Genomic DNA, 12,590 nt, shown 5'->3' with positions numbered 1-12,590 from the left:
AACAATTGGGGGCAAAAAAAATTTTTAGTAAACTCTTTTTTTTTTGTAAAAACAGATGTGGAATACTATTCATCTAATGTTCAGTTGGGTGAGTCTTGGTGCTTTAAAGGGAGAGGATTTGAAGTATTTACCTACTGGGTGTAATATTTGTTCTTTGTTTGGATGTTTCAGAGTGGCTCAATATATACATTGACAACCCATTGTTCTGCAAATACAGAACACACAGATTAGTCTCCTTGGTTGGATAAATGATCAATTCTACTTCTAAGAGCAGCATTAGATTCTTAAAGGGGATGACAGTACAAATCTTAACATAGGCCATTATAAAATAAAGTACTTAGAAGGAATGCTTCCTTTTGAGCTCATTTAAAATCAGACTGGAAGAGAGCTCATATGGTTCAATGACTTTCTAGTCAGCTTGCTGCCCCACGGCAGGATGAATTGCCTCTCTGCTATTCCTGACAGACATTTGTCTAAACTGTTGTTAAAAGCTCCACTGATGAGGACTCCACAACCTGCTTAGACAACCTACTTCAGTTTTTCATTTATTGTTACAAGGTTTTTCCTAACACCTAACCCAAATCTCCCATACTGTAACTGAAACTTCTTATCTTAATCTTCCTGGACACAGAGAGTCCTCCCTATTCCTGCACATTTTTCTGTATCTGAAAATTTTAGGTTATTTCCCACCATGTAGGTGACAGGAACCTGATTCTTACAGATCTTTCTTCTTTATTCAAGGCCCTGAAAACATAGAAGATAAGGCAGAGGCCTAATACAGATTTCCAAATCCCTTATTTACTAAAGAACATGTCCTACCATTTGACAGTTTCAGTACAGACGCCAAGGACTCAGTGGGGGAAAGAGAGTGGCAGATCCCCACCTCTGGAGTTAGATTCCGAAAAGCAGTACCAAGGCCAGGAAGCAGTGTAGGTTAATGGTTGGACTCGATGATCTTAAGGGTCTTTTCCAGCCTAGCAGGTAGATAGTTGGAGGTTCAGCTTCTATGGCTGTCAAAGCAGGTATAGCTCATTTGCATTGAAAAATAATAATAAAAAAGGAACACGAAAGAATTGTCTTGATCGTAATCTGCAGCAGAGTATCCATATTATCAAATACCTTGACTACTATCTTTTGCCACTTTCTGTCTGAAAGCAGAAGTGCTTAACCTACATCTAATGTAGAATGTGAGCAGATAAAATCAAGGCTTTGGCAATGTGACAGGCGGCCGCAAAGAAAACCTCATATATCATCTTCTGGTGAGAGCTCACCTTACAAGATATGTTTGCAGACTTTTAAATTTTACTTGTAAATATTTAGGATTAAATCCTGGTTTCAGTGGTCTCACAGTGAGATTTTTACCAATGACTTAATAACAGTTGTATTTCATGCTGCAGGGATATGAATTACAGACAGAATTACACTTTTAAAATGGTGTTTTGACTGCTTCTTAAGATCTCCATATATATCACACTGTCCTTAGTATGCTATCCTGAGAGTTTATATGGAGAACACCCTCCACAACAGTTTAAAAACAACAGTTTTAAACTTCCAAATATTATTTTCAGGGAAAGTAACAGATCTGTTTTGTAACAGCATGCTTTAACAACACTCAGATGATTCAAGGAAAAGCTAAATCCTCCATCTTAAAATTCTGGCATGAAATTGGTTCAAGATTTAGCAACTGCTATATCTTAGTGTTTCACTTCGTTATTAGTTTTCCAATATTTTTTTTTCATCTAGATTACCCTCTATTATTTAGTTATAACTTCCTCCATAATTGCAATCAATGAATAGTAATCACTTAATAAACATATCCTGACAGGTCTATTTTTGCACTGGGAAAAGATTAATTTTCTTTATCATCACTCCAGTAAGCAATTTTTCTTCTTACCTGAAGTAACAAAGTGAAATGTAGTGCCCAATGTGGAGTTCTGCTTTGCTACATACAGCATTTGAGCAAGACCAGACACCGCTCCTTTAATTTTTCTATTATTGGATATAGATTCATCAAAATCTGTGTAACCTGGACTTTGCATTCACTGATTTCTATACATAATTCTATTGCTGCACATCGGTAAAAACTGCTTTGCACAAACAGCTTGTTAACACTGAGCTAATAGTGGCATTCTGGGAGACTTTTCAGAGTGCTTTTCTTAAAATGGAGGTAATGCAGAGAGAAACTGTATTTTTGTTAATTTTTTTGAGCTTAGATACTCAACATCAAAATGCCAAAGGGTATGCGTTCTGTCAAATATCTATAAAGGCCTAATTTGATACTCAATAGAATAAAATACGCTGAATGAACTTGGATACCTGCAGGTTGCTATAATGATTTCTTTTTCCACAGCCATGTGAATCTAGCACATGAAACTGGTAAAGAAACACAAATAAAAGAAAGTGTATTTTGAACCTATTTCTTTTCTCACGAATTAGATCGATTTGTTCTAAGTGAGCTTGGCCTAAAGTCACTGGAATCAAAGCAAGTTTTTCTACTGACTTCAGACTAGGTGTATCAATAAATGGAAATTCAGAGTAAATAAACTCTCCTATGGGATTCATATTTTTCTGCTTGAAGTCCACATGGAGAAATTCTCAAATGTCTTGTGAGGTAAGCCTGGCCATTCATTGCTCCTGAAGACCTAACACGGGTATTCAACAATTCAAACTATGTAGAGGGAAGGGAGAGATTCAACCTCTGCTCATATGCTATTTTACTCTAGTCTGGCCTGGCTTTGCCTTAGGACAAACAGACTGTGCAGTTTGCCAGGTACCTTTCAAACAGGACTAAAACAATGGCTTTGCATTAAATAAAATAAAATAAAATAATTAAAAAAAAATTAGAAAATCAAGGTTTGAATACATCAAATTTGCATTCCTGAATATTATCTTTTTAGGTGGACACTCCTTAGTGAGTAATTCTGACATTAAATGGTCTTTCAACCTTTCAGTTGAAAGCAAAACCATAAAGGGAGTACTTTAAATTAAAAATTGTTTCTGTAAAATTTAAGTACACTTTAGTTCTTCACACCAAAGTTTAAAACATCTTGAGGAACTCATCCTTGTTCCAAAGTATCAAGTCACACTAAGGACAAATTTTCCAGTGGTAACTTCTAGCATTTTTTGTACCAATACTGACAAAAATTAGTTTTACCATCCTTATCTTCCAAACTCTCTCTCTGTTTCAGCCCCATGTAACACGAACCAGTGGGATCAAGCTGATTTCCCTCTGAACTGAATTCCATTTCTGGCATCATGCTTTGTGCTTTTGTAAATGGCCTCACAATCAGGCCTCATGATATAAGCATATGAAAATTCTTACTAATATAGGTCTGTCACAAAAATACATATCTGCCTACATACAACAGGCAACTTATGACTGCACAAATTTAATATACGATGACTAGAAGGGCAAACCTAAATTTTTTGCCCTAGTCTTATCTTTGCCACGGGCAGACACATTAAGTTTCAAGGAAATCTTTCTATTACATACCAAACAAAAAAAGCTTATGGATATTTTAATCACTTTAGCAGTATCACCCTTCTTCTGAAAAGAAGAATTGATTATATACATCAATAATAAGGAAAATATTTATTTCACAGCTGTGAAAATTAGACTAAAAATATCTCACTTCAGAGTTCACTAGTTTAGCTTGTAATTTTCAGAATTCTTTTAAGATATCAGTACAAGGCAGCTTTTTGTGTGCACAGTAATGAAGACTTTAAATACACTAATTACCTGTAAACATACGCATATTACTAAAAGATTATAAAGCAAAACAAATTTTGCGCAAAGCAGCAACTTTTAAATTAAGCAACTATTACACAATTCAATGCAAAAAATTTATATACTAGGCATTTTGAAAAGATCTGGGAAGTATTTAATATGAAAACAAAATGCCTGGATTAATCTAGCAGAGATATGTTGATAGGATGGAAGTCAGAAAGCAATTGTGAGAAAACACTCTGCATCTATGCTGGTCACAAAGTGTTCAGTCATAAAAGCTTTGATTTAAATCATATTAGCATAGTGTGGTGGAAGCATGCAGCACCACAACATCAAAGGATATGCCCCCAAAATATGTATTTATTTTTCTTTTTTTTTTCTTCTCTCCAATAAGAGTATACTTTTAGTTTCCAACTCATGTGTGTATCAGAAATGGTTTGTATATCCAGGAAGAAATCAGAGGGGAATGAAAAAGAAAACCAGCTTGCGGGATGCAAGAATCTCACCATACTTTTAAGTAAAGAAATAGCAATTCACTTGTAATAGGACTGTCCCATTAGGGTCCCTGATTGCCATAGAAATCTCAATTGATCTACTCCTTTTCTTTGTTAAATTTACCACTTTAAGATAATTAAAACAATATAACCTTGGATTTGGACTCACTAGGTTTCTTTTAAGGTATACCTCACAGTCCTCCAAAAAATCTTTGGAGAAAAGTACACTTGTCTGAATCTCACATTGCCTCATTAGTTGGATACTCTTGTTCCAGACAATTTTGCTCAGACTTTTCAGAAGAGATGTGATCACTCAGAACTTCCCATTTTTGATTACAGCATAGGGAAAATAAGAATTTTTCCCTTTGTTTTCAGTAACTTTACAAAATAATCCAAATGCACTACCTGACTGCTTGTAAATAAAGAACTTTATTTAGGAGCAATTAATTCCTCTTCAGAATAAATGTTCAAGCACGGTAATTGAGAGGATAGAACATCATTGCTTTGTGTAAGTATAACCTTTTTGAACTTCCCAGGCTGACACATCACAGCTGAGCTGCAATCGTGTTAGTCACAGCACTCTGCGTGATGCCAATGCTGTACTGAGCAGCACGCTATTAGGAAAGGGTACAGCAGCATGCTGCACTACCGGCAGGGCCCTCCCATGCTGGGATTGCCTATATGCAAACACCATGCCCACTGTCGCAGCACAACGCAGGAGAATGCGAGGGAGCTATTTCTGTAACACCAGGACCACTTATTCCTCCACAACTTGACCCCTGCTTTGTGTGGTGATGGTGGCGATGTGTTTCAGATGTGATGTATAATAGCAGGAGAGCACTGATGCATCAGACCAGGAAATTAAAAAAGATGCCATTCACACAAAGGAATGTTTAGTTAAGTTTGAAAATCTTGGCTCAGATGATACCATGACGGACCATTTGTTACATCTTTACTTACTAATGTTCATTTGCTGTGGAATTCGTTGTTTTGGTTTTTTTTCTCTACAAATCAATTTGTTACTTATCTTAAATGATTCCGAGAGCACATCTGCATTTCGCCCAACACACTTTGAGTCAGAGATAATACTGAAAGCACTAGGGTCCTTAAAGGAACAGCCTATCACAATACACAACAGTAACTATGTTTCTACGATTTATGAAAAGAAAGCAATATGTGCCTGTTTCGGTGCCTGTCGTTTGCCTACCAATGGTGCAGTGCTCCCCATTCCAGCCCTCTCTGCATTCACATTTCCCATCTTTACAAGTTCCGTGCTCCGTACAACGGGGGTGACACACACGCTGGTCACACGCCACTCCTGTCCACCCTTCTTCGCAGCGACATGCTCCGCCAATGCACACCCCGTGAGTGCCGCAGTCTACGGAGCACACTTCTAGGAGAAGAAAAGAAGAAAGATTACAGCTAGCTTATGGCAGCGGCAATGGGGCAGAAGCAGCAACCTAGTCATGAAGGATAAAGTGAGCAGAACAGGTGTGCTTTTGCTGAAAACTATATGCTGTCAAAAGCTTGCCTGTTCATCGTCTGATCAAAACCGGCATTTAACTTGTGCTTAAAGCCAAACTAAATTATATTAAAAAGTTGTTTTAAAAAAAATCTGCTAATTTATGCGGGACAGACTGCTGTAGAGCTGCATTCTCTATTGAGATACAAACAAATTTCAGAGGTAGCTTCCTCGACACCTGTCAGCAGCAAAGAAGGGGAGCATGTAGCTCTGTTTTACTCAAACCTGGACCTCTGGTGATTTTGATACAGAAGTTGATTTGCTAAGAATGAGACTGAAACTCACCTAAAACTCATTCAGCAGGCAATAGTGACAATTCAGGGTCACTTAGACTCTGGGAGTGATGGGTAAAAGACACTTTCAAGGGAGAGATTTTGGAATCCCATTACATGGTCAGTTATCCGGTGTCTGACTCCAAAAATTCTTCTGCTCTCTGCCAGCTGAAGTTGTAGAAAAGCAGAGGGGTCTTTTGCCTCATGCATCATCAAAGAAACCGAGAGTGAAACTCTCATTCATAAATTTTTCCGGCTGCTGATGCATGAAGCAGAAAAAACACATCTTGATACTCATTTTACTGGTGGGGTATTCTAAGACATTAATCTTAAGAAATAACTGAATAAGTGTGAAAAGTGTAAATTTTATTCTGAGAGAGTTGCTTATGGCCAACAGCTCGGTCTCAAGGTTTGGCTTACAACATAAATGCAAAATTTCCCCACAAATAGAACATTTGCTGTCTTGTCAAAACTGTTTTTTTTCTCTTTAGCTCCTTCTGTTAGGATAATCAAGTTTTACAACTGTAGCTTTGGAGAGGATGAAATTTTTTAGCCTACACTTTTGTGCCTGCAATTTAGTGTCTCTTGCACTAATTTTTTTTTTTTTTTAATATTCCATGTACAACTTAAAAGGGAAAAATACCCTCCATTTGAAAAGAGATTTTTCTGCTTTGTGATGTTTTTATAAATAAGTAGCATTTTGATGCACAGGAAAGCAACCCCCCAAAATGTACTTAATTGTAGTGTTTTCCATTCTTCAAATGTTATAAACATAAATTATGGAAGTTTTCATCTACAGTTGGGAAACAGGTGTGAAGCACTGAAGTAACTTTTTCAGTCAAAATGAGGGTCAACATTAGAACGAAATACAAACTCCTAACCTGCATTCCCCCTGCCCCCCCAGCTGACAGTCCCAAATTAAGAACGTCACAAAAAATAGTATCTAAGGTATACACACACTTCCTCCCAACATAACTAAAGAGGACCAAACACGTTCCAAAGACAATTTTCTAAATTATTTGAATTTCAAACTTGTCACAGATGCTAACATTTTAACAAAATGGGAACATTACTGCAAAATCAGGAAAAAATATTTTTCTTACCAACGGAGCAGTCAGGACCCATCCAATTGGGATCACAGCTACAAAGACCTGTGTCAGACAGGTAGGTACCGTGCCCACTACACTGGTCTGGACACTGGGCTCTGGGAAGCTCACAATTTATTCCACCCCACCCTGGGCTGCAGAGACATTCTCCATTCACACAGACTCCGTGGTTGGAGCATGTTGGATCTAAGCAATCAACTACAGAAGAAAACAAAAACAATGTAGAGAAAGGTCAGTTCACACAATGTGATGTGTGGAAAACATGGAGGTGTGTGCTCTGAAAAGTTGATATCACGGTGATAAATAAAGCAAATTGATGTAGATCTTCAAGTCATATTAATACCCAGTCTGAGAATGGAAAGGTGCAAAGTAATTTGTGTTTTATATTGGCTCCAAATAAAACAGTATGTGATTGAACAATGAAAGTTTACTGCAGGAATGCTGTAGTGAAGAAGCACAAAGACTTAAAAATAACACCTAAATTTATATAATAACAGTTCCACACATAAGCCTTCGCCTACGGACATTTCTTCTGAAATACACTGAAGTTCCAATGACTCATGTACTATATTTAAATAACAAAATAAAAAAATAACTGAATAAATTGCACTTTTAAAAGGATATTTTTCTTCGGAGTATCTTCATTAATACTGCTATTATTACTATTGAAATGCTAGAGGATTTTGTGAATCACATTATGATATCCACTTTAAATACCTAGAAGTCAAAATATCAGTGGCTTTCAGCCTCATTTAGACTCCTAAATTATTCAGGCACTTCTGAACATTTGATTCATGGTCCATTAGTAGCTGAGCTGTGAAACTGAGAGTCTTAGTTACTTCAACCCATATTCTAACCAGCAGATAATTCCTTTTAAAGAAATAAAGGAAAACAGATATAGATATGGATTTCATCTTTTCTCAATCCAGAAACAACAGAATAAGAAAGTGAAAAAACTTATGATGGAAAATCATCCAATGAAATTTCAGTTGCTATTTCAATCCTGATAAATAAAGGAATGTTATGAGTTGTCTTTCAAATAAAGTCTATCAGTAACATGATGGTTTTCCAAATTTTTATCTTATATCATGAATTTATACAAGTATACTATGCTCTACTGCAAATACTAACACAGAGGCTTTACCAACTGCCTTTTGCTGTGGAATTGAGGGCCAAGGTCAAATTCATGTCCTAAATAAAATGAATTCTTCTCATGACTGGTATATATTAGCTCACAACAGAAGGACCAAGAATGATTGGCATTCTCTCTTGCAGCTCCAGGAAGATCTGAGTTTATAATGAAAGTGATTTATCTCTCATCTTTTCCAAATTGATCCTTCTAAATTAAGGCAGAGACATTTTCACTCTACCTTATGTGAACAATACTCGATCTTTCAAATCTCAACTTTTCTATAAACATAGAGTCTTGTCAAATTATTTTATGTAGTTGCAGAACATTTAAAGTAAGTATATAGATTAGATACAACGCAGAGGATTGAGGCAGGCACATTTAGAGATGCAATAACATGAGTTATCAGAATAGTTTTGATTTTAATTCAAATTACTGTACTACAGGAATAAATTACTATAAAATTTCTTATAAGATTTTCATTTTAATGACAACACTGGCTATAGGGTATTGTGGGTTTTTTTTCCTTTTTTTTAAGATTTAATGCTTACTTAATTGGACATGAAAATACTACAATGCAATTCTGTATTTATAGGTAAACAAAGACTGTTTTGTGGTTCAGCTCAGATAAGATTTGATAAATTCATAAACTGTTTTAAAATTATCCAGAATACTTGTCCTGTACTGTTATTCCTTCTTGGTGCTTAATAAAATTAGACACTGTCCAAAGTTTAGAATGTATCTTTCATACTATTTCTGTTGAATGTGATAGACACAGAACTGTGAGGAAATAATCTGACTGAATAAAGAAATAAAGAATGCAAAGATTTAGGTCAATTTAATTTTAGGATGAAGGTTACTTTTTTCCCCCTAAAATTAGTCTATTCTATTTTTTTTAGATGATGATATTTTACTAGAAAATTTAAAAGGGTAATATGTGTATAACATTGTATGTGGCAGGACAGCTAACTTTAGAAGATATTGATGAGTCCTAATGTACTCTCCATGTCAGAAATGTATCATGTTCCTTCTCAAATGAAAGTACTAATGAAAGCAATGTGGAGCATGTGAAAAACACCACCTTCTGCTACATAAATTAAATGTCTTTCCTCTATCCTGAATTACAGTATTTGTGCAGCTAAGACTTATTTCCACAGAATAAGCCTATCAATACCCCTAAGCCCCCAATCTCCTTTGCTTTATAGAATAACACGCTAACTACCTTTGTCTTTTGTTCCAGACAAATACACTTTATAGCTGTTTTGTTCTATCCTATGGGTAAGTAATAGCTTTCAAAGTTTACATTGAAGAGAGTTTTTACTTTGAACTCAAATCTTGTTCTATTTTAATACATGTTCTTGGAGTTATCATCTTGGGCCAGATCCTCAGCTGCTAAAATAGCATAATGTGATTACCTGCAATAGAACTACACTGACTTATGCTGCAAAAGTTCTGGCCCCGAGTCTGTAGAAGGGTTTACAATGGCATTTAATAAGGATTTATAAGTGGAGCTTCTTTGGTGTTTAAACAAAGGAGAATGCGCCTCAGCAAGTAAGTACATTAGACTTAGAACTCATAGCCCCTTGGCAGCTCAGATCATTAGAGCTCATTTAGTATTGGGCCCTCTGTAGACTTGACAAAAAGGGTACTGAAAGCAATTTATATCCCTAAGGACAAAAAAGGAGGTCAAGGAGTTTTCTGAACAATATGTACCATAAAGCCCCCAAAGAGCCATGAATTACACTTACGAAGTTAAATGTCATTGAAAAATGACTCGACCAGGAAACTGACAAGAAAACCACCCTGAACTTAACCTAATTTGGCAATTTCACTTGTCTCCCCCCAAACCAGATTGAATGAAACCTGACAAATATGCCACTTCATCTTGTGTGCAAATTTGTTAATAGGACAACAGTGTTTATGCTGCAAAAATTGTGCATCACAAATATTGATTTTGGTGCCACTTTCATTTCAGGTAAATTGTTTGAACAATATGACGTGATGAGTATCAGAAAGAAAAAGCTAATGGGAAGAAAAAAATGCTGACCCACTTGTTCTAATTCAATATCCTACTTGGAAAATGGTGAATGAATCAACCTTTGCCATTCCTCTTGGAAGCCAAAAATCAATAGATGAGATTTCATATATTCATATATAAATGAAGATGTATTTATTTGTATCATTCTACCATTAGAATTGTAGGATTTTAATTCATGCAAAAACTTTAAATAAGATCAGATGATTACCTGCAACTGGAGAGACTCCACTTCATATTATGCCCTTTTTCCCATAGCTCTTCAATTAATGTGAGAAATATGTACAGAAGAAATGGAATTTTAGAGTAGGAACATGATGCCTGGTTTTTATTTATTTGTAAATTAATTTATTGACTTATTTATTGCCCAATGATATATGTAAAAGGTTAGTTTAACCTTTCTTGTCATGTTATTGGCCCCTTCCAATTTTGCAGTCAATATCTCCTGCCTTTGTAATCCATTTATCTTTTTAAGAAAAAACTTAACCTTTCAAGCACCGTGTTGATTAAATAATGTATATCCTTTCACCTCACATAGTAATTCACCTTCCCCAAAACTTTGTTGACTGACAATGTTTTGTTGTGTTTCCAACTTTGAGTGGTGTTAACATGAACACCTTTACAAAAAGATATGCACTAGTTTGTTCTATAAACTTCTCTGGAGTTGGTGATGTGTTTGTTTCACCCATTTCAAACATTCACCTTAGGATAAGCTGAATTAAGCACTACAAGAGCCTATTTCTCTTATAGGAGTGCTAGGGGATTCAAGAGGTCTAGCCCAGATATACCACAGCCATTCTAGACAACTGAAAGCAAGCAGCTGGAAATTACAATCAAGATGAGGGAGGAACTGCTTACAAAGTAAAATTTACAGAATCAAATGAAAGAAAGATAATTTTAGGCCATCTACCATAGTCTCTCTAATAATACAAGCATTTATATGACAACACAAAATGTGACAGAATTTCTATAACTTGATTAGACTAAGCAAACAATTGCAGTTAGTACCAGAAAGAGAGCTTCTGCATTCCTGGGGTATAGACTGGATGTTGTAGAGCATGCTAAAGACAGTCATCTTCATCTTTGATTTCGATGAGAATGCTAGCTATAGCAAGGCATTTCAGATAATTTTTGAATATTTCCTATAATCACACACTCAGTGTGAACTGACAACTATCAGTCCTAGCAGACAAAAAGGGCATTACAGAATTTTCCAGATATAGCTTAAAATACAACCCATTAAAAACAATGGAAAACCTACTGACTTCAGCTGAGTTCTTGGTTAGAGCTTCAATAACTAGTGTTGTGAAGCTTTCCTGGAAGGAGATGACAGGAATAAATTGAACAAACAGCTGCAGTGTTGGCAGTCCCACTAGGGAGGATCCTTGCTTTTTTTTTGCTTTTAGGAAAATAAGTTCACTCAGACTAATGTGAGAACTTGTCTTAAAGGTGATGACTGCAGTCCACGCCCAAAGAATAAAACCCTTAGTGGTTTAGGTCCCTCTAGTTTTCTTCCCTTTGTTTTCCAATGGGATTAACAGCTGTTTACTATAGGGTAAGACAAAAATCGATACACATGGTGGACAGCTCTGCATTCCACTCAGAATACTCTATAGAGACTCTTTAGTCCTAAAACCATGCAGCTCCAGTCCTACCACTTCAGTCCTCAGACTGCTCCTCCTTTTGGAAGATTAATAAGCTCTGGAATGTCATCAGAAAGTAGCTGGAACTACTACTGCTCCGAGGATGTGCCAAGGTATGCTAAACTGTCTATTTAGCAATTGTCTGGTGAGTTAAACTCCCTTTTAAAACCATACTAATATATTTTAAAAAGAAAAGCAGTTCTATTTGTGTAGTGCGTTCTAACAGAAAACACTGTGAATAAAACCAATATCGAGCTTAATCTATGACCACATTTTGCATGGGTTATTTTGTTAAATTTTCTCATTCTATGTGCACAAGGAATTGGACATTTTCAACATGAAGAGTTTTTCTGCATTTAAAAGACAGTTATCATTTGTGTGCACCATCTACCTTTCTTTAATCCCATATGATTGCAGATAACAGGAGTAATTTCCCCACATTAAGTCTGTAAGTAACATGGATACCTGTCTTTCAAATTTGTTTCATCAACATCTGTCTTAATAGTGACTGATATGTTTGCTTTGTGTGGAGCTGCAGCTATACAATTTTGCCTACCGCTGCTCCTTTTTCCTCTGCATTTCACATCTAAATTGTTCAATAAATATAATCTATAAGAAGAGATTCATCTTCACTCTTCAACAAAGGAATTATTCAGGTTTAC

General features: G+C 35.9%; 1 protein-coding gene across 2 annotated transcripts in view; it reads right to left on the bottom strand.

The window, feature by feature from the left end:
* TENM2 (teneurin transmembrane protein 2) overlaps positions 1-12,590 on the bottom strand; it is a 544,454-nt gene that overhangs the window by 77,342 nt on the left and 454,522 nt on the right. The window contains exons 12-13 of one of the 2 annotated variants that reach the window (XM_010579129.1): positions 7,119-7,319; positions 5,402-5,614 (exon numbers count right to left, since the gene is read on the bottom strand). In XM_010579129.1, the coding sequence (XP_010577431.1) occupies positions 5,402-5,614; positions 7,119-7,319 (414 nt within the window). Of the gene's footprint in view, positions 1-5,327; positions 5,615-7,118; positions 7,320-12,590 lie in introns of those variants that run through there. The other variant, XM_010579130.1, reaches the window with a different exon arrangement.

The sequence above is a fragment of the Haliaeetus leucocephalus genome, unplaced genomic scaffold, assembly GCF_000737465.1.
Source record: "Haliaeetus leucocephalus isolate CR32 unplaced genomic scaffold, Haliaeetus_leucocephalus-4.0 Scaffold656, whole genome shotgun sequence".
Classification (NCBI taxonomy): Eukaryota; Metazoa; Chordata; class Aves; order Accipitriformes; family Accipitridae; genus Haliaeetus; species Haliaeetus leucocephalus.
The sequence above is the reverse complement of the archived record's forward strand: the minus strand, read 5'-3'. Positions and strand labels throughout refer to the sequence as shown.